This window comes from Ursus arctos, unplaced genomic scaffold (genome assembly GCF_023065955.2).
Source record: "Ursus arctos isolate Adak ecotype North America unplaced genomic scaffold, UrsArc2.0 scaffold_25, whole genome shotgun sequence".
Lineage (NCBI taxonomy): Eukaryota > Metazoa > Chordata > Mammalia > Carnivora > Ursidae > Ursus > Ursus arctos.
In genome coordinates, this window is record NW_026622930.1 from 33,922,305 (window position 1) to 33,946,213 (window position 23,909).

At 36.1% G+C, this 23,909-nt stretch overlaps 1 protein-coding gene across 24 annotated transcripts in view; it reads right to left on the reverse strand.

Moving 5' to 3' along the window:
- Positions 1–23,909, reverse strand: part of FUT8 (fucosyltransferase 8) — a 282,852-nt gene that overhangs the window by 15,052 nt on the left and 243,891 nt on the right. For all 24 annotated transcript variants that reach the window (XM_057318427.1, XM_057318424.1, XM_057318420.1 and 21 more), the window contains 2 exons: positions 3,419–3,665; positions 410–586 (listed from right to left, as the gene is read on the reverse strand). In XM_057318427.1, the coding sequence (XP_057174410.1) occupies positions 410–586; positions 3,419–3,665 (424 nt within the window). The remainder of the gene's footprint in view (positions 1–409; positions 587–3,418; positions 3,666–23,909) is intronic.

Here is a 23,909-nt window from a genome sequence, read left to right on the forward strand (position 1 = left end):
AACTCCCAAAGTGATAGTATTTGGAGATGGGGCCTTTGGGAGATGATTAGGTTTAAATAAGCATATGAGAATGGGGTCCTCATGATGGAATTAACGCCCTTACAGGAAGAGACACCAGAAAGCTTGCTCTCTCTCTTCTAAACACACAAAGAGGTCATGTGAGTACACAGCAAGATGGCAGCTGCCTGCACACCCAGAGAAGAGACTTCAGGATGAAGTATACACCTTGCTGGCACCTCAAATATGCTTTGATTATATTAACAGTCACATAAGTACACAGTTATTTGAATTAAAAAAACTGCCAATAATCAGTAGTAGTAGTATAACAAGAATCACAAGTCATAGGAATTAAGGATTCCTTTTAACTGAAAAGGATCCCAGTCTAGAATCACTAGTTCATCTAACTCACTTTGTTTTCGCCTCTTTTAATAAAGAAGGGTCGTCCGTGGCCAAATATACTCTTCTTTTATCCACTTGCATTCTTCGAGCAAGTAGCTGAAAATGTTCTTCAACATGCACCATGTATTCCTCAATGGGATGGAAGGCTGCTTCTGTTCCCACCTTGTCTGTGCGTCTGACATGGACTCTGAGGGGCAGAAGGAGAAAGTCAGATTCTGCTGACAATGTTCTAGACCACTGCGTGCTTTTAGGGTGTTCAACTTTATACCCTTATTTATGGTGGCATCAGAGACATTTTAAACCAATTTTTCTTTCATTTTGCCATTAGAAAAAATAAAGTATTAAAAAAATTCAAACAAATATATTCTAAATACTATTTGCATATTAAGACAATACAAGGAGAACTAGAAAATAAGCTTTTGAAGAATGCTTTCTTGTAAGGTAATTGGCATATCCAAGAATAATGGTAAAATAAATGGTTGATTTCAGAGTTATACTCCATATAGGGAACAAAATACCAACCAGCCTTCCAGAAAAAACTGGGTATAACTTTTTAAGATTTCTGACAACAAATGATACCAAGAGTCACAGTTGTTATTACAGAATATTAAATATAATTTTTGCAACATTTTGATGCCAACTTTTCTTTTTCTTCATGATACTCTGTATAGTTACTGTAACTGCCAGCTTGTAGAATTGAAAGTTGTCTGAGGAAAACACAGACCTGCATGGATTCTTCCTATAGCGCAATCAAGGCAGGCAAACCTTTTAAGAATTCTTAACTATTTTAAGTTCATGGAGACGTTCTAGCCCTTTTGTTGTATGCATAATGAATTTCCTTTTGCTGTTTTTCATTCTATCAAACACAAGCAGATATTGATCTCATTTGTCCTATTTTTAAAAAGCTCTAAAACTATAAAATTGGGGACAAAGATTTGCATCGCCCTGCACTGAATATGTGCTGACGTCCACAGTACTCTCCTCCCATCTTAGTGCTTTCAAAGTAATTGTAATGAAAATAATGGACAGAGTTTATTTTCATATATTAAAACTCTCCTTAAACTTGTCCTTCCTGTATCCTCACCTCCACCAAATTACTAAACCACTATTCATATGTGGGAAAAAGAAAAAGGTAGATTTGTTTCCCCTTAGGTCATAGCATATGGGCAGGCCTTAGGTCAAGCCGAAGGCCAGCTTCTAATTCTGAATCTGGAGGGAGGGTATATTTTCACTGTAGTTAATCTGACATCTCTGCAGGTATTCTTTCCTTTGCATTCCAGACTACAGTTCAAATGTGAATACCATCATATGAATACCTATTCTATCATCTTTTTCTTCCCACATCCTTCTTAATCACTGCTTCTCTCATGAAATTGGAATTGTTCACTGTGCTCCATAGAGATGAAGTGGGACAAAAAGAACAATTCCACTGAATTTCAATGAAAAGCTTCATGAGAAGCAGCACTATTTGTCACTCTGATTTCACCATGTACTTTCTTTAGCTCTAACATTTAAAATAGGGATGGGGGTGCCTGGGTGGCTCAGGCATGATTCCAGGGTCCTGAGATGGAGCCCCAATCCTTGCTCAGCGGGGAGTCTGCTTCTCCCTCTCCCTCTGCCCTGCCCTCCCCCTTCCTGCGCCTGCTCTCTCAAATAAAAAAATAAAATTTTTAAAAATAAAAGGGGGATCAGTAACTTCTATGCATATGAAGACTAAGACACAAGGGAAGATGTGGGGTGGGAGATATGAAAATAAAAATAAAAACAAAGAAGAGCTGTAATAACAGAGGAAGAATCAAAGGAAGAGGGGCATTTGAGGTAGTGGCAGAGTACCACTAATCAATTTTCTCAACTCTCCGAGTACTCTTGAAATTAGGCCTGAATCAAGAATTCGAGAGAGGAGCATTATGGTCTTTATGGAAGAACCAAAATGTTAGGCCTGTGAAAGATATTAGAAGTCATTTTAATTTAATGTAAGTGTTTCATCAGACAGTTAAGGAAACGGATGCTTCTGAAGACATTATCAATGAACAAAAAGACAACATAAACCAAAGGGAAGCTGGTTTCTCTCACATACATTTCAATCTAGTCATCACAAAAGTAAAAGTTCTTTGTGTACTTGCTTTTCACTATAATTGCCCCTTCAACAACATGGGTGTGAACTGTGTGGGTCTACTTACACACAGACTTTTTATCGTACAGTACTGTAAATGTATTTTCTCTTCCTTATGATTTTCTAATAACACTTTCTTTTCTCTAGCTCAGTATTCTTTCCATTAGGCAAAGAAAATTTTCCTAAGGTATGAAATTTGGCACCAGAACTCAGGAAATTCCTCTTTCCATAACTGTTTATGTATGTGCAAGAAGCACATACTTATGAGCAAAGATGCTCCTTCGGATTCTTCACTGTTCTAGGATCTCCTGATATAACTCCCTGAACATAAGCATGAGACTGATTGCATATGTACACGATAATTCCCAAGTGGGCCAAGAGATAATTTTAAATAATAACTTTAACATTATCTTACATTATAAATAGTCCTTTTATTCTCAAAAATAGCCTCTATGACAGAAAAGAAAACAGAGCATCAAAAAATGCAGAATAATCACCAGTGGTAATTAATGAAGGCTAACAAAAAATGCAACAGAAAAGCTATAAATGTGACAGCTTCATCTCATGGCCTTGTTAGGATAAGAGAGGAGTCATGTATAACATCCAAAATACTCTCAATAAAATGAAGTTTTGTTAGCTTCCCCAGAAGAGACAGCTAATTTCAGAAATACGGGTTTAATATATTTGTTGAATGAATAAATAAATAAGTAAATGAGGGTAACAAAGAATGATGACTCAGCTGTTCTAAGTGAACAAAGGAAGAATGATCTCCCTGTGACCTAAGGTAAACCCTGGAACATCCGTTTTTGGGTGGGGCTCTGAAAATTAAAGTATATATCATACAGTTTATAATATATTATAAAGTATACATATCTCTGCTACTATCTGAATAAATCAGATTCTTACCCAATAACTGGATGTTTGAAGCCAAGCTTCCTGGTAGCCTCTTCTATTTCCTTTTCCAACCAAGGTTGTGGGCGGATCAAGTATTTGACAAACTGGGACACCCACCACACTGCAGGATCACCATGGACTCGTACAAGCCGATCTGCAAGGTCTTCTGGAATAGCCAGGGGTAAATACGGTGGACGAGGATGAAGACTGTCTACAATGGGGAGCTCAACCACCTGAACATTTTTGTCCTTTACTTCACCTGCGAGAATATCAAAACGTATCATCACCATACTGCATTCCTCATACAATTACCGTTTAAGAAGAATTCACTCTGGATGCTTTCATCCTCATAGCAACTCTAAAGCAGTATTACAATTCTCACTTTACAGAGGCAGTTAAGTCGGTTGCCCAAGGTACTGGCACAGAAGTGATAGAGCTAAATTTCACGGTTAGGTTGGTCTACCTCTCAAATCCATGGCGTTTTTTCGTTTTTACCTGTTCTAACATGCTGCCATATCAAAACCTCATATCCCACATAAGGATGTATCCAGTACTCAAAGTATCTAATCAGAGAATAACCATATTGCTAGTGAACACAGACAATGAGGCAAAGTTCTGTTTTTTTTTTTTAAGTTTTTGAACTAGACAATAAAGTGTTCTCAAAACTTCCAGATTGCCATTACAGCAAATGGCTCTTGTATTACTTTAATGACAGAGCACAATGATACTAGAGATACCTAAAGATTATAATTATAACCTAAGCAGTTACATCTTTTAAAGAAAAAAAAAAAACCTAGATAATTCTAAAGTCTTCTTTTTTCTTGGCCAAATTGTCTATTCTATTTTCAATTATGATAACAATATAATCTATCTTGATTGTTCATCTGGATATTAATTTAAAGTTGGAACAGAGATTAGATGCTAATTTTTGTAGATGATGATTAGTTTCAGAATCCAACTTCTATATATCATTAATGTCATTGCTGTTCTATCAATTTTATTATTTATTTTTTAAAGATTTTATTTATTTATTTGACAGAGAGAGAGAGAGCACAAGCAGGCAGAGGCAGAGGGAGAAGCAGGCTCCCCTCTGAGCAGGATCCTGCGACCATGACCTGAGCCAAAGGCAGTCACTTAACCAACTGAGCCACCCAGGTGCCCCTGTTCTATCAATTTTATAATACAATGAGATGAACCTCCCCAAATTGGATAAGCCAGTGACTTCAGAGTTTACTTTACATATTGAAGGCCACATAGTAATAACTAGAAGACACAAAGACATCAGGCAGAGAAATTTCACAAATACAAAATGTACTTAAAATTTCAGTAACAGAAAATATTAACCTGAACATATAAAATAACTCCACTTCAGATGTTGTCATTGTGCATAATGAATGAGAATCACAGTTAATCCTTGGACCATTAAAGAAAGAATGCATTTGTGGAGAATAAACCTAGAAAACATTTAAAATGTATTCACCAGAATGGAACACAGTCCTCAAATTCTGTTTGTTTGGTTTTTTTTTGCATATATGCAAAATGTTTTAAGATAAATTACATGACCTGGGAAAGTAATCACTCAAACCAACTGCACGATTATTAGAAAGTCAGTTGGCCTAACTAAAAATTAAAAATGTTTGGTTAATATTCTCTTTCTCTGATATGTAAGACTCATTTCAGGATTCTTAGAATAAAGTCCCTGAAAGATAACATTTGTTGCATGAATAAGTGGCAATAAAAAAATTTACCACCAGTATTGCAGTTCACCTAGAGCGCCAATTAAGAAAGAGGTGGGCACCTCTATCAGACAAGAAACTGTAATTAAGAGTGTACGGGGAAAAAGTGAGCTACATATTAAATTAGGCTCTAATAATCTCCCTAAGGCAAGGGAAATTGGGGTGCTTTCTCTGATATGGACATAAGGGGTGTAATACATAAATGAGAGAGAAAAAAAGGAAGCGAAAGCAGTTTTTTTATAAAAAAGAGAAAGAAAGGAAAAATCTAGCCTCTCCTATATGACCATAAACAAAAGCAAAATTAACAGAGCTACCTTCCTTTTGTGATTTCTTCCCAACAAGGTCATTCTAAATGCTCTGTGTTACTAGCTCCATCTTTCACTTACACAGAAGTATTACCCTTTCGATTGCCCCAAGGCCTCAGCTTTCTTACAGCTAGCCCTATTGACAGCTTTCAGATATAAATGAAAACTTCCTCTATCTCCAAGACAGAGAATTCAGCTTATTTTTGTTGATTCTTCATTCATTCATTCATTCAGTTCATTCATTCAGCAGTTCAACACTGCTATATTCCAAACACCGTACGAGGCAGAGTATACAATGATAACATGGTTCTTGCCCTCCAAGATTTCTAGTTCAAAAACCTCTCTCAGAACTGACTGCTTTCAGTGAAAGAAAAATAAAAAAATAAAATACCATCACCAAAAAACATGCTATAAAAAAGATATCAATACTCAACTACCTAGTAAAATATTATGAATTTATCATTTTCATATCAATATCATTTTCATTATATAAAAAATAAAAGTTTAGCTTCCTCAATAATGATATATTTCAAAATAAATGAAGATAACATAGTACATGCTATGTTAGAAGGTTCCTTTTTTAACTTGGTTTACCACCTAACATTTTTTATTCTACTGGTATACATATTCAAAAGAATTTAAATCTGGAACAGATTCTAGAGATAATTTTGTTCAGTAAATAACTTCGCTGAAAACAAAACCATATTATTAAATTCTATATAGATACTATTCCCTGTGAAGGGCTCTGAGCCCAAGCCAGATTTCTATTTAAAGAGGAGATTATCAGCGAAAAAAAGGGGTATAATTGCTTTTTCGCTTACATCTCCTATGAGTTTGAAACCAAATGAGAGACAGAGAAGAATAAAATGGCAATCAAAATATCAGCTTGATTACCAATAAGGATAAACTACAGAACGTGGTTCTTTGTTTTGGATTTTTGGCTGTATGGGTTTCCTAATAGTTCCCATCCAGCCCTATGCAGAGTTTGTCAACCATGGCCTACCACACAGGGGAGGGGGAGGAGCATGCCTTCTGAGAGTAGCCTGTACCATGAAAGAAGCCAGAAAGGGCTGTGCCTCACACATTCAGTTCCTTCTCCTAAACTCACCAGTTGTACACTACTTTCTTTCCAAGTGGTAGGGAAATGAGGTAGACAGAAAGAAGCAAAAAAGCACTTCAGTACCTTTCCCTTGAAGAAATGAATTCATTTCTCTTCTATAGAAACTCTTGAGGAATAGAGGACTCCTAGTACCTGTTCCTACCCATCTCCATACCCAAACAATTATCCAGTATTAAAGAACTATTAAAGATATCTTGATACCAAGTTGAGAATTTGCCTGACATAATTAGAAAGACTGAAAAAGAAGTAACTTTCTCAATTATGAGATACAATGTTTATTTTAATCTTTTATCAGGAAATTGTCTGAAATTATCTCATATGCCACTTAAACTAATCTCTAGTAATCTGAGTTTGGGGAACACAGACTTACTTAAACTCCCTCATTTTACAGAGGAAATAAACTAGAGAGGTTAAGTGAATTTCTCAAAGGTAATAAAGCTAATAAAAGGGCCAAGATTAGTGTTTACTGCATTATTTATATTACATTCTGCTTTCTGGAACCTATATATATATATTTCAAAGCATTTCAGTATGTCCCCTTTTGATCAATCAAGAGTGCCCTGCCATTCTATTAAGACTTTAGTGTTGAAAAAAAGAAAAAAGCAGCACGCATCAACCTTTCAGCAAGAGAATGTTTTATATGTGTAAGTCATACAAAAGTCAGCACTATGCATTTGGAAAGAATCAGAGCAAACTAACCTAGGTATTACACAATTGACTGCCTCGTTCAACTTGAACTGATACAGTCATTATTAATTATTTCAGAGACTCATTTTCAAGGCTACCTCTTCTTGTTGCTAACTCTGTTTCATAAGGTCATTCTCTTTGCCAAAGGCAGGGAAGACTCAACAGACTTGTTAGTACACTTACAGCTCTCTGCCAGTAGCATAGATAGCTCTTTGACAGGGAGGATCTCCACAGCTGCTGTTATCGCTAGAGAAGCCCTCTTCCCTGCTGCTCAATTCATTGCAACCCCATTTAAAAGCATTATTCTGTTATCATTCCACATGCCATAAGACAGAGACACTAGCCCTGGAATTAGTCAATTTGAATTATTAATCATTATAGATTCAATAGAAAGGTCTTAACATCTACCATGAATGAATAGGTTCTGCTATAAGGAAAAATGTTCCAAGGGTGGAAAAGATTTGGGGTCTTAGTTCATGAGATATCTTCTGCATTTACTATCTTCTTTCTTCATTTGCTACTCAGTGACTGTTATCACTCTGACTTGTGAGAGAAACAGAACTTAAGAGGAGAAAATCTCCTGAAGACAGAATTCATACAGCCAGAATGGTCAAAATAAAGAAGTTTAGAACAGGGTTGCCAGTTGGGAAAAATCTCCAATAAGACATCGCTACCTGTAACTTAAATTTCATTTGGGAGGAGGAGGGGATTATAAATAACACGTTGGCAATTCTGAACCAAAAAAGCTATCTGCTTTCTGGTCTCAAGACTCCTAAGAAGACTTCCTTCAATATCCACATAGGTCCACACTTCCCTCAAATAGCTACAGATGGATAGAATGAGGTTTTAATTCCCTTTCTTGAATGGCTACAGCTGGTAAATGCCATCATACCCAAGAGCCTTTCCAAAGACTGTGCCCACTGCTGAGATTCATGGACCTACCTGAGGCTGGACCAAGGGAGAGACATCAAACAAATATGGTAAAGCAAATGCCTATTCACACAGTACCTTGATTATAGTGCGTAGAGATTACGAGTATGGTCTTTGGAATGACAAAAACTTGTGTTCAAATGCTCTATCTACTTAACAGTTGTGTGACTTTGGATAAGTTATATTTAACTTCACCTCAGCTTCTTCATCTGGAAAATGGCATTGATTACAGCACCTTATTCATCTGTAAAATGGGATTAATTATAGTATCTTATTCATCGAGTTATTTTAAGGATGAGATATTACATGGAGAAAGCTGAGCACAATGCCTGACACATAGTAATTCTCAAAAAATGTTAGTTCTTTACCCTGGGATCAATTCTGTTGAACAACTCTCAAGAAGCTAGCTAGAGTTTGGTCAAGGAAGAGATTATGTGCCAAAATATTATATTCTTTAAAAATTAATCAAAGTTCCCAAATTCAGTGAGCCAAGGATATACTCCCAAATATATTAGATATAAGGAGATATAAGATACACACTCAAAGTGAATCTTATTCATACTGTTTATCACAGGCAATAGAACAATAAGCAGCTTTTATCTTTTCAAAATATTCAACAAATGTTCAAACTGAAAGATAGTGACTGGCTATCTGAAAGCTCTAACCTCCTATCATCACTAAATTGGCTTGACCAAAATTCTGTTCCACAATGAAAGCACAGAAAGACAGTAAGCTGTCTAAACTAGTAATACATATTACAGCAAAGAATCTGTATGCTTAAATTATATCTACAAAGATATTCTGGACTTCTGGGATTTACTTTCTTTAACACTGTGTGACCAAATATGACTGCTTAAATTCTTACTAAAGTCCCTGAGACTTGTTAGGGGAGGTACGAGTAAAAGGAGATCAAGACTGAAAGCTAACTACCTGTGGTGAGACCTCTAGAGGCAGTGGGGATTTTTCTTGATTTTACTTGAGACACAGTAAGATGGACACACGCGCGCGTGCGCGCGCACACACACACACACAATTACGTAAATGTGTGAGGTCTACTCTTCAGGATTTTTAACAATGATGACATTAATATTTATATCTTCATTTAATGACTGAGCTCTGCTCTCACTTAAAATACGGAGGAAAGTGAACAGCTGGGCTACTTTCCTTTTGTTTTTCAACCACTGCGGCTGATAGAGATTTCTTCTTGAACTTGAATGAGCAACTGTCGCCTGCCATATGAATTCCATCACCGCTCTACTTAAGCAACAACTCAAAAGACTGTTATTACTGCCAGTTTGAAGCCTTCAACCAATTGAGTAAAAGTTCTAAATTCAATCATATGAAACAAAGTGCAGTGTTAGCAACATTCTTAAGAATTAGCATATCACACTATGGGAATGATTGTGCAGCATTCTTATGAGGTGTTTCCTGCTTTTACTAGTACAGAAATGCCTTGCAAAGGCAACCAGACTCATGGTTCACCAACCTCAATGTTATTCTGACAGACTGGATACGGGACTAAAGAACGGCTAATGGAAAATATGTAATATCTTAGTGAGTTAGGCAGTTCAGGATGAGGCAGACAGGACAGTATCAAAAGAAAAAAGACCAAAGAGATTTTTTGCTTCATGCCATCGAACAGAAGGCTCCGTACAGTCATTCTGCATGTTTCTGAAACAAATTTAGTCATTTAACTTTTATATACATATATGTTACTTTGCCAAGATTCCAGACAGTCCACAGACAGCTTGCTCATAAATGGGACAGTGCCAACAGTTTCTCTGATGATTCACATTGCATAGGCCCTATAACTCCATGTAGAGATTTGGAAGAGTGTTCTGGTTTTTTTTCTTTTTCTTGCTTTTAAAAAATAATTTAGTACTTTTTTCCTAACTTAGAAACTCCTTCTAATCCAAGGGATCCCAAAGAATTTTAGAACAGCTTTTCTCAAGGGGAAAAAACAAGAACATAGAGGAATGGAAAGCAGCAGAAAGATAAGGCTTAATTTCATCAAATTATTAAAGAGCCAAACTCCAAACTCTCTTTTCCCCATTCTCATAAAAAAAAAAAAATCACAATTTCATTTTCATATTCCTCTTACTCTTTCACCACAAGTCACTCTCCTTGAAAGAAACAGGCAGGAGGAAGGACCTCCAGGTAATAGTCTTTTACCCCTTGAGGATTCCTGAAAGAGATGACTGCATCTACTGGGGGGTCACCAGGATCTCACAGGATAGAGCTGTCAGTTGGCATGCTGTGTTCCCTTTTGCTTTGGAGGAATTTTATAGAAGCCTTTGTGATTAGCACTTCGTTGGAGTTAAGAATGCAAAGTTTCATGTTGGACTTACAGTTCCTTGTGATTTTTCTGCTAAATTATCATTCAACTGTTAAATCAGGAAGGACTAATTTGAGTTTCCTGTTAATAGCATATAGGTCAATCCCAATACCCAAAAACATAAGAATTATATCTAGAAATTCTGGCTACCCCATGAGAGAAGAAAATGAAAACATAGTCATGTTGGAAGAAGAAAATCCTAACAAAACAGTTAAGACTTTTGTGAGATATTAGGAGAGAAGACAACCAAATCGAGTGTAGTATCACCACGCTAAAGCACTCTACAAATTGCTGATCAAACAGACAAACGTCTTGCCTACTAAACCAGGGATTGGGGTAGCAAATCTCCCTCGTTCCGTATGCCAACCCAATCCATAAAGTACCAGCAGCTCCAAAAGTCGCCCTGCCACCATTTCCACCTTTAGCTTGCTCGCCATCTCAGACTACAGAATCTGTCTTCTCTCCCAGCTGCCTTGGCTTCCATTGTGGAAGAAGAGATGGGGGTTGAGGTATAGCGTCACGTGCCAAGCCATAGATCCTGCTGTCAATGCAGCCATCGATCTGGTATAAGTCAGCTGACCTTCCCCTTCTCTCCTTTTCTGGGCTGTGTTAGTCTCTAGAGAGAAGAGAGCTAATACTTTACAATCTGTAGCCTCTGGTGGCATAGCTGAGATAAATATTGTAATGACATTACTCAAAGAGCAGCTATATTTTACTGTTTTTGGTTTAACTGGGGGATATATGAAGAGAAAGAACTCTGAGACAAAAGGCATGAAACCTTAACTAACAGAGCATGGAAAGGGGAGGAAGGAGGAAGACAAATGTAGCAAATAGGGCAAGGAGATGTCTGAGATGGCGAGAAGCAATCTTTTGTTTGTTACTGCTTACAAAAGATAATACTTTGTACAGATTTGATACTTCACACTACGGTTCCTGTAACATTTTTCAATTATACTTAAATCATGGACAGCACACCACAACCCTCTTTAGAACCTGGACTAGATCCTGTCACTCCCCTGCCAAGGTTATGGTTTCTCATCATCTGAAACATATTTTTCAACCTGTAGAGAGTTATCTATCAATAGGCCCCAAAGTCTTACCTGTTAAGTCTCCAAATCAGAAGCTACAATTTTACCATAATCATATCTTCATCCCAAATCATAAAGATTCTGGCAGGGATGAGGGTCCAGAGTCGGTTCTTTTTTTTTTTTTTTTTAGTACTCTCTATACCCATCATGGGGCTTGAACTCACAACCCCGCGATCAAGAGTTGCATGCTCTGCTGACTGAGCCAGCCAGGATTTTTGCCCCCAGAGTCTGTTCTTTTCATACACTTTGCTCCTCTTCAATGACCCATGCATGCTATGAGCCATTTCTAAAATAGCCCCTGCATCCATCACCTCCCTGCCTCAGCTCCCTGTCAGCAACTTTAATTAAAGGCTAATATTTATTGAGCACCAACTACACGCCAGGTAATACACTAAATCTTTTCCATCCATTATCCCAATTAATCCACAAAGTCTTTATGAGGGGAGTACTCTCTTATCCCTATTTTACAATGAATGTAAGTAACTTATTCAAGGTCACCCAGCTAGCAGTCAGAAACAGTAGTTGAACCCAGACATTCTGATTTCAGAATCTGAAGTTTTACACCACCTTACGCCATTACCTTAAAGTTTCACAGAAAGCAAAAGTGACTCTATGTGGAATTTTTTTATAAAGGAGGGATGGGTGGGGCTCCAGGTATGAGTAAGGTAACACCAACTGGTAAGGTCCAGATCGCTCTCTACAGCAGGCACTAGATCAAGGAACTTAATATTAAGTAAAGGACATAAACTTCAAACACGGATCACATGTGCACATATAAAGCAGTTAGATCATGGCTAAACAAAACAACTTAATTCACTGTCATTCTGGGTCATATTGAGATCCCTGAAGAAACAAAAATAATAGCTAAAGACAGATAATCTCAAATTTAAATTGTATGAAACAATTAGGGTGTTTCTGAGTCAACTTTAAGCTCATGGTTAAGAGTTAATAATACCTTCACAATTTGATTGTAAAGAGAATATGAATTAGCCAACCTATGACAGTCTTATTTCCTAATAATTATAGAATAGCCCTTCCACGAAAGAGAAATAGCCTACTTAAGAACAAAGAATCTAAAAAGCAGTTATCATAAAGAGATTTATTAAACATGTAAACCACTCTCATTATCTATTTACATACTTATTTTCCACTGTTAAACATTAAAGCAAAAATATTTTGCAGCCTAAAATATGTCTGTATTAAAAAATATTTCCTCCTTTAATTTCTTAAATGGTATATTGATAAATAAAAATGAACAAATTTCAATTTGCTCCCGAAGACCTTATAAATTGAAGTTTCTACTTCTGATATTATCCAAAATTCAGGATATAATAATGGATGCTATCCAAAATGAATCACAAAATAAATACAAATATTTTTATATTTTCAGCAACAAATTTCAGCCTTGATTATTATAATTAACTTTATTCATGTCAGTGGAATTTCTAAAAGATTAAAAAAGGTCAGAGAAAGGACTTTTAGAGGTGATACAAAGTAATTTTTAAGTCAATTCAATATATTATTTAATTGAACATAAATGAACAGGGACAATCACAACTGTGTTTATATACTAATAATAAATTCATGCAGTTAAACTACTACTTCTCAAGAACAAATAATATTTAGAAAGAAATAATATTTAGAGGGATGGAGATCTTCCAAATGACAACAGGATGATTCTTGCCCATCTGAAAAGAGGAGGACAGAGAGTTATATGTTCAAAGCATATAAAATCATGGAAGATTTAAACAAGGTATTCGAGAATGTGTTCACCAAATCTTAGAATTAGGGATCTTTCATTGGTGTTTGAAAGAAGTAGTTTAAGAATAAATAAAATAAAGCCTAATTTTACACAATAGGTAGAATTCTTAGAGAACTCACTATCCCAAGAGAAGACAACTTAAGCCAGAAATGATGTTTGAGGTAAAATATGAATGTTCATACCATGACACTATTGATGACAACTATATTTCCTATAAAATGTCATTGAGAACTACTGTTAAATCAGAGTACTTAACTGGATTAATCAGTGCTATGACCCCAAATGCCCTTCATAGGCTTCACTGCACAGGAAATTACATATATCAGATAATAAAACTGTTACATTTTGGCCCTAAGAGATGCTTTTTCTTTGTATACCAACAAACCATTATTTCTTTTCCTTGCAATATGGAGATAAGAGGTAGATATACCATAGAAACAGAAAAGGATATAAGAAGAATAGAATATTACTTATGCCTGCTGATACTGCTTGCTTGGTTAGAGTAGAATATGAAATTCATAATATAAAGGATATTGGAGCTCTGAAGCTAGTACTACATAGTTGTTTTGTTAGAACAAATCTTGTACACGACTATTTCCTCTCACCAATATCAAACAACCAAAAAATGCTTATCGAGAACTGTCTTACTAACCAAGGATCACTGGATGCAAAGACTAGAAACCTAGTCAAATTAGACCAAGTGAAACGGAAATTACTGAAAGAATACAAGGGAATTTGCCAAGGAAAAAAAGCAGGAAGTACAACTGTACCTCAGGAGATGGGAAATTTGCAGTTCATACCATGTCTTTGTGGCCACATGGTGGTCTGCGTGGGTCAGCAACACCCTCCTTTCTGCTACCTGATTCCACTCTTGCTCAGGGCCCATCTTGTAGACATCAGCTTCAGTCCACAGAATTTAACAACTTAGTCACATACTCAGATAAGCTAGAGTCCCTGTCTTGTAATAATACTAACATTTACTGAGACCATGTGTTGGGTACTGTACATAATGCTTATAAACATTAATTCTTTTAATTACCAAAATGACCCTACAGGCCAAGTACACTTATAGATGACCAGTGAAGGAATGAGAATCCAGATTCATCGGACTCCAGAGTTAGAGTGTTCAGCTACAAGATTAGATCATCTCTCTACAGGGAATCTTATCTGCACATCCCAGCCTAAAGGATTAGTTTCCCAGGGTCAGGTAATCACGTTGGCCTGTACAGCTGTGAGTTTGAGTATGCGTGTGTGCACGCACATGTACAGGAGAGGAGGAGTGGTTACATGATATATACAAGACAGCAAAGGCTATATTCCCTACATAGGTGATGTTAGATAGGACATGAGGAGTTAATAAGTGGTATATAGTAAACTTTAGCTTTCAGGAATTTAAAATTTTAGAAATTTAACTCTTAGAACACATGGTAATTTTAAGAACCATCCATTTATGTATCTCTGTCACTGCATTTACCAAGCTGTTTATGATTGTTTTTATGTGTATTCATCTCCCCCACAAATCTAGAGTAAGGACATAAACCTTAACCTTTTTGTACTGTCATTTCAGCAAGTACCACTATCCCAGATACATACAAAACATAAAATAAGTGCTTAGTTGAACTGAATTGAATTTAATATATAAAGTACTGTAATTAATATAGATCCCACAGTCTGCTGTAGGAAATAATTACTTAGCTAGTTAATAGATCAACCCACCATTCAGCATCATAATCTCAATGTTATGGGTAATTTTTGAGATTTGAGAATATCACCAGTTTTACTGCTTTACAATGCAAAATAGTCAATATTACACGGGTACTGCCTTTATTTATGAACTTTATCAGTCTCTTAAATAACAAATAGGTGGCAAATGGTATATAAATATTTGCTAAACTATATTTATATAACACCTCTGTTCTTGTCGCTTGTAAAGTACTTGAGAAATATATAGGCATTCTGCTGTGGATCCATTGTCCATTTTTTAAGTATATACTGCTGAAAAAGGACATGGCAGGAAAGAAGATAATATTCTTGCTTTTGTTATGATCACAGGTATACTTTTCCAGGGAGCTGAATCTGATGTCTTGGACCTAAAGGATTATTTTTGAGAGTGACATACACTATAGTTATTAGTTATTTAGTTATTAAATAATATTAGCATTTATAGTTAATTTTTACATGATGAAAAGAGCCTGATGGAACTGGAAATTATGCTTAGCATGTTTTATTGTTACAACAGTTTGTTCCTTCATTCAGAACTGTGTGGGTTTTAGATAATGAAATTAATTTATAAGATTCTCAGAATATTTTTTATATATCATAGCAGAAAATATACAAATGAATTAAATATTACATTTAAAACTAACATTGTCATATCTCTTGTTAATGCTATTTGTGATCATTACTATCATTCTAATAAGACATATTGCGCTTATTTTCACTTTCAGAGAATTCTCACCTATGAGCTCAGTTTATTTGTAGCAAGCTTTCTGTTCTCCCTGAGGCCTGCCTTCAAGGGAAACTATTTTACCAGAACTTAACCTACTGAGGTTTTACCAAAGACTAACCAACCTGGACACAGGAAATAGCCATCTCACGTTCAATAAAAAATAGATCTAACCATAAGACTACAGAATGTCACTTCCTCATACCACTACCACATCAATAGGGCTACTGAGTAATAACAAAGGAGTATAGCTAAAAGAACTGCCTATTTAGGGAATCTCTAAGAACATCTAAAAACAACAGGGAAGACAAAAACAAGAATACTAGAGGAAAATTCAGTATCTGATACAGAGCTACAGCTAAGAGTAAAAATATCCTAACCCCTAGTCAGATAAACACAAAACCTCACACTATAGGCCTATTTACTTCAGTTCCTTTTTACCTGATGTATCATGTCCAGCTTTCAACAAGAAATTACAAGACATGCTAAAAGGCAAAAAGTACAGACTGAAGGGACAAAACAACCATCAGCTCCAGACTCATACATGGCAGAGATATTGAAATTATCAGACCAGGAATTTAAAATGACTATGATTAATATGCTAAGGACTCTAATGATAAAAGTGGACAATATGCAAGACAAGTAATGTAAGCAAAGAGATGGAAACTCTAAGAAAGAATCAAAAGGAAATGTTAGAAATCAAAGACGTTACAGAAATGAAGAATGCCTTTGATGGGCTCATCAGTAGACTGGACATGATGAAGGAAAGAATCAGTGACTGTGAAGATATGGCTATATAAACTTACAAAACTGACTGGAAAGAGAAAAAAGAATGAAAAGGATGAAACAGAATATCCAAAAACTGCAAGACAATTACAAAAGGTGAATACATGTAATGGGAATACCAGAGGAAAAAGAGAGGAAGAGAAGAAATATTTGAAGTAATAATGCCTGAGAATTTTCCAAAATTAATGACGGGCACCAAACTGCAGATATATGAAGTTCAGACAGCACCAAGCAGGATAAATACTTTACAGAAGGTAGAGTGAAATACTTCAAAAGTTTTGAAAAAATACAACCATCTACTTAGAATTCTGTATTCAGTGAAATAATCCTTCGAAAGTGAAGAAGAGATAAAAACTTTCTCAGACAAACAAAAATTGCGGGAATGTGTTGCCAGCTTCAGAGAGAATGAAAATGATATAGGTCAGAAACACTACATATGAGTGTTAGAAAAGGAATAAATAAAAGAAAAATAAAATCTTGTCTTTTTCTTAATTAATCTAACAGGTAACAGTTTGTTCAAAGTAATAATAGCAACAACATGTTTGGTGATCATAGCTTATGGATAAGTGAAATAAATGACAACAGTGCTATAAGGGATGGCGGCGAGGACCTGGGATTACTCTTTTATAAGGTGCTTGCAGTTCCCTTGAAGTGATATAGTGTTCCTTGAGAGTAGACTTGCGTTATTTGTAAATGTGTTTTACAAACTCTCAAGCAACCACTAAAAAAAAAGTTGTAATTTCTATGCTAAGACAGAAGAGAAAATGGGATATATAATGATAATTAAAATGAGAGAAGGCGAAAGAATAGAGAAGGATAAAGAAAGAACAAGGCCAATGAACAGAAAACAGTCACAAATATGGTTTACATTAATCCAACTATATCGATACCAACTTTACATGTAAGTGGTCTAAAATATACTAATTAGAAGACAAGGACTGTTAGAGTGGATAAAAAAAGCAAGACAACTGCATGGTATTTACAAGAAACCCACTTTAAATATGAAAACACGGATAGATTAGAAGTAAAGGGATGAGAAAAACACATCTCGCTAACACTAATCAAAAGAGAGTTGGAGTAGCTCTATGAATTTCAGACAAAGCAGATTTCATAGCAAGGAAAATTATTAGCAATAAAGAGAGGCATTATATTACAATAGAAGGTCAATTCATCAAGAAGCCATAACTATCCTTAATATGCATGAAATAACAACAGAACATAAAAATACATGAGGTAAAAACTGCTCGAATTGCAAGGATAAGTACAGAGATTGTAGCTGGAGACTTCAATACTACTCTATCAGAGTGACAGAACCAGCAGTCAGAAAATCAGCAAAGACAGAGTTGAACAGGGCAGTATCATCAATCATCTGTATCTAAGCGACAACGGAATACTTCCTCCAACAACAGTAGAATGCATACTCTCAAGCTCACAGAGAATATTCACCAAAATAGGCCATATTCTGGGCTATAAAACATATATTAACAAATTTAAAAGAACAGACATCATACGAAGTATGCTCTTCGACCACAATGGAATTAAATGAAAACTACTAACACAAAATAGCTAGAAAATCCCAAAATATTTGGAGATTAAACAAGACACTTACAAATAACACAAGAATTAAAGAAGTCTTGAGAAATTAAAAACTTTTGAAGTAAATGAAAATGAAAAAAAAATTAAAATTTGTGGCATACAGTTAGAGTAGTAGTTGGAACAGTATAGAACTATTTACACATATTAAAAAAAAAAAAGCTAACACCAATATTCCAACTTGGAAAAATAGGGGGAAAAAAGAGCAAATTAAATCCAAAATAAGCAGAAAAAGGTCTAAAAAATTAAAAGCAGGAAAAAATAGAGAAAAATCAACAAAACCATAAGTTGGCTCTTTGAAAAGATTAATAAAACAAATAAGCCCCCAGTCAGGCTAACCAAAAAAAGAGGAGATGACACAAATTACTAATATCAGAAATGAGAGAGGCACCATCACAGCTGATGCCGTGGATATTGAAAGGATAAATAAACATTACGGACAAGTCTATGCCCACAAATTTGATAACTTAGATGAAATGGACCAAGTCCTCGAAACACAATCTACCAAAACCCACACAAGGAGAAATAGATCATTTGGTTATGTTTATATCAATCAAAGACACAGAATAAATAATTAATAATTTTCTAAACAAAAAGCACCACATCCAAATAGTTTCACTGGTGAATTCTACCAAATACTTAAGGGAAAAATGACACCAATTCTCTATGATCTGTTCCAGAAAACAGAGGAGAGGGAGCACTTCCTAACTTATTCTATGAGGCCATTACACTAATTCCAAAACTATACAAAAACATTACAAGAAAGGAAACAGACTAACATTTTTCATTATAGAAATGCAAAATCCTCAAGAAAACATTAGCAAATCAAAACTAACATTGTATAAAAAGAATTATACACCATGACCAGGTGGGATCTATTCCAGGTTATTCAAGGCTGGTTCAACATTTGAAAATCAATTAATGTAATCCCTCACATCAACAGGCTAAAGAAGAAAAATCCTATGATAATATCAATAGATACAGAAAAATTTACATCCAAAACCAAAATCCATTCATGATAGAAACTCTCAGCAAAGGGAATTTCCTCAATTTAATAAAGATCATCTGAAAAAAACCCTATAGCTAATGGTATATATAATTATAAGAAACTTGATGTCTTTTCCCTAAGATTAGGAACAAGGCAAGGATGTCCCCTCTCACCACTTCTATGCAACGTTGTACTTGAAGTCCTGGCTAATTCATTAAGACAAGAAAAGGAAATAAAAGGTACACAGATTGGAAAAAAAGACATAAAACTATCGTTATCTTTGTTCCCAGATAAGACGATCATCTGTATAGAAAATCCCATGGAGGGGCGCCTGGGTGGCACAGCGGTTAAGTGTCTGCCTTCGGCTCAGGGCGTGATCCCAGCGTTATGGGATCGAGCCCCACATCAGGCTCTTCCGCTATGAGCTGCTTCTTCCTCTCCCACTCCCCCTGCTTGTGTTCCCTCTCTCGCTGGCTGTCTCTATCTCTGTCGAATAAATAAATAAAAAATAAAATCTTTAAAAAAAAAAAGAAAGAAAATCCCATGAAACTGACATAAGAACTGCTGGAACTAGTGAACAATTATACCGAAGTTGTAGGAAACAAGGCTAATACATAAAAGTCAATGACTTTTCTATATACCACCAACGAGCAATTGGAATTTAAAATTAAAAACACACAACCATTTACATTAGAAACAAAAAAGAAAGAGTGAGAAAGATATTTAAGTCAAAATATGTATGAGATATCTATAAGATAATATCTACAAGAGAAAAACTGTAAAACTCTGACTAAATCAAAGAGATGTAAATAAATGGAGAAAGAGTTCAAATTCATAGATAGGAAGACAGTCCAAATTCATAGACAGAAAGGCCCAACATTGTTAAGATGTCAGTATTTCACAACTTGATCTATAGATTCAATACAATCTCAATGAAAATCCCAGCAAATAACTTCATGAGTATCAACAAAATGATTCTAAAGCTTATACGGAGAGGTAAAAGACTACGAATAGCCATTACCATTATGAAGAAAAAGGACACATTCAGAGGACTGACACTACCTGACTTCTAGACTTACTGAAAAGCAACAGTAACCAAGACCGTGCTATTGGTGAAAGAACAGAAAAACAGATCAATGGAACAAGACAGAGAGCCCAGAAATAAACACACACAAATATCGTTGACTGATCTTTGACAAAGAAGCAAAGTCAATCCAATAGAGAAAAGAGTCTTTTAACAAATAGTGCGAAAACAACTGCATGTCCACATGCAAAAGAGAGAGGAGAGAAATAAAGAGAAAAAATAAAATAAGAATCTAGACACCGACCTCATATCTTTCACAAAAATTAACTCAACATGGATCATAGACCTAAACGTAAAACTCTAAATTGTAACAATTTTAGAAAATAAATACAGGAGAAAATATAAGTGGCCTTGGGTTGGCACTGAGTTTTTGCATACAGCACCAAAAGCACAATCGATAAAAGAAAAATTGAAAAGTTGTACTTCATTAAAATCGAAAAATTCTGCTCTGTGGAAGACACTGTTAAAAGAATTAAATGAAAAGCCACAGAAGGGAGAAAATATCTGTGAATAGACTTACATCCAAAATATAAAAAGAGCTCCTAAAACTCAACAATGGGCAGAAGATATGAACAGACACCTTACCAAAAAAGACATACAGATGGAGAAAAAGCACATGAAATGATGCGCAACATTACAGATCATTAGCGCACTGTAAATTAAAACAGGATACTACTACATGCCTATTAGAATGGCTAAAATCTAACAGTGACAACTGTTGAGGAGGAGGAGAGGATGTGGAACAACACAAACTTTTCATTCACTGCTGGCGAGAATGCAAAATGCTATAGCTTCTGTTAAAGACCAGATGTTTGGGTCCTCCCCAAATTCAAGTGTTGAAGTCTTAACCGTCAATGTGATGGTATTAAGAGTGGGGGCCTTTGGGAGGTAATTAGGCTTAGATGAGGCCATGAGGATGGGGTTCCCAGGATGGGATTAATGCCCTTATAAAAAGAGGAGGAGTCATTAGAGTTTCTTCACTCTTATCACGTAAGAATACAGCAACAGGGTAGCTCCCTGCAAGCCAGGAAGAGGGCTCTCACCAAGAACCAATTTGCTGGCACTCTGATTTTGGATTTCCCAGCCTTCAAACTATGAAAAATAATGTCTGTTGTTTAAGCCACCCGGTCTATGGTATTTTGTTACAGCAGCTCGAGCAGACTAAGACAGCCATTTTGGAATCTAGTTTTTGCAGTTTCTTACAAAGCTAAACATAGCCTTGATGACGGAACAGAAGGCAAGCTGAAGACAAAGCAGAAGCTGACACCCCACAACCCCACCGCCACCACAGGATGTACGTGACATTCCTCAGGCACTCCTGGTTGCCCTAAAGGAAAAACAAATAGTTAACTTATAGAGAGCACAATCCTACAAGACATGAGTCTCCCTCAGTTTACAAACCCTTAGCAATTTACAAGAACCAAGCATTTCTATCAATGGTCTACCCTCCAGAAGGGAATGCAGAACAATTAAATGTCCTTATAAGCTGCAGCCCATTGACAGATGCTTGAAGCCCGCAGAATGTAACTATCTTCATGTTAATGCCTTGCTAGAGGGAAAAACAATCTTAACTTGACAATGCCAAGGCCTCTGGTATCCCGGTATCCCGCGAGTCTTTTTTAACATATGAAAATCCTTTAGAAGCCTCCCTTTTCCTTACCTCCCCCAACCCCATAGTATATAATCAGCCACCCCTCACAACCCCAGTGCAGCAGCTCTTTCTGCCCATGCACCCTGTCCCCGTTCTTTAATAAAACCACCATTTTGCACCAAAGATGTCTCAAGAATTCTTGGTTGTTGGCTCCAGACCTCACTCCACTGAACCTCACCTATATTCCAAAACCCCATCAGTCTTAATACAACCAAGCAAGCACTCTCTTAAGTATTTACCCCCCAAAATTGAAAATTTATGCCCACACAAAAACGTACACATGAATGTTTATACCATCGTTATTCATTAATTGCCCCAAATTGGAAGCAGTCAAGATGTCCCTCAATAGGTGAATACACAAACTATAGTGCATCCATTCAAATCAGTATTATTCAGCAAAAAAAGTAATGAGCTAATGAAAAGGAAAATTACCCAGAGCGGGCCCAGGCCAGCAGGCCCCAGAAGATGGAAAGTTACTAGCGATGCTGAAAGATAACCAGATAACCAGAAGCCCTGCTTGAGCAAGAGATAACCAGCTGTTTCTTCGGGTAGACAGGCTTCCCCTTCCCCATCCCCCACCCCCCAGAGCTTCCTGCCCTGCCCTAACCACAGTTCCCTCTTAAAGCAACCTCCCCTCCCAATTTAAACCCACCTACCAGCAGTCAGCACAGCCCTTGGAACCTGATCCCCTGCAGTGCCCTATAAAAGCTCTGTAACCCCACTACCGGGGGCCCAGAATTTTGAGTGCAAGCTCTTCTGGGTCCACTGGCGTAAAATAAACCCGAGTTCTCCTACTTCTCTGAGTGTCGCTTGGTTTCTCACAGGTCTGATTATTTCCGCAATACTGTCAAGCTACAGAAAGACACAGAGGAAATTTTAAAAAAGCAGTCAGTCAGAAAAGACTTCCTAATGTATGATTCCAACTATATGATTTTCTAGAAAAGGCGAAATTACAGAGACAAAAAAATCAATGCTTGCCAGAGGTTGGAGGAAGAGAGTGGGGGTGAATGGGTGGAGCACAGGAGTTTAGGCCAGTGAAAGTATTGTGTATGATTATATAATGGTGGATACATAACTTTATGCATTTGGCAAAACCCATAGAACTATGCAACACGAACCCTAAAGTAAACTATGGACTTGAAAAATAATGTATCAATGCTGGTTCATTGACTGTAACAAGTGGACCACACCAAGGTAAATGTTAACAGAGAAACAAGGCCATGGAGGGAGACAGAAGGAATAAGAAAAAAAAAAAGGAGGGAATATATGGGAACTTTGCACTTCCTAACAAATTTTTCTTTTAAACATATAATTGCTCTAAGAAACAAAGTCTATTAATTTAAAAAAATGCATCCTAAAAGACTAAAAGAATATACATACACACATATATTTATGTATTTTTATTTTCTTTGTTACATTTTCTATACTTTCTGGGTTTTTCAACAATGGGTGTTCATTGCTTTATATTTTAAAAATTTATTTTAAAATATGCCAAATGGAATACATAAACTTGCCATTAAAACAGAACAACAATCTGATCCAGATGAAATTAAATCCAGAAAATTCTAATCTCAGATACTGTTGTCCAGTTAACATAATCTCTAATCCTTCTTTTTCTTTTCATATATTAATTAAAAATCATGCTACCTCCCCTTAGAGTTGTTTTCTGGGGAGACAAAATGAGGAAAGCTCTTTAAAAATAATAATAAAAAAGGATATCAAAGAAAGTGCTAAAAATGATTAATTATAGGAAAAGATAAGGTGTTTCCTTTGATTGAAGAGGGAGGTAGGCCTGGAAAGATTTCAATGAAACCTCTAACCAAACAACAAAGGCTAAATTTATCACAAATTAGAAATACAAAGAGAGCATTCTATTAAATCAAAGGCTTTCTCAGTCCAACTGTAAGGCTATATGGAGGAACAGCTTAAATTCAATAAAGTAGGAGTCATTGTTTAACTGAAACCTCCACCATGGGAAGAAACTTGTTCTAT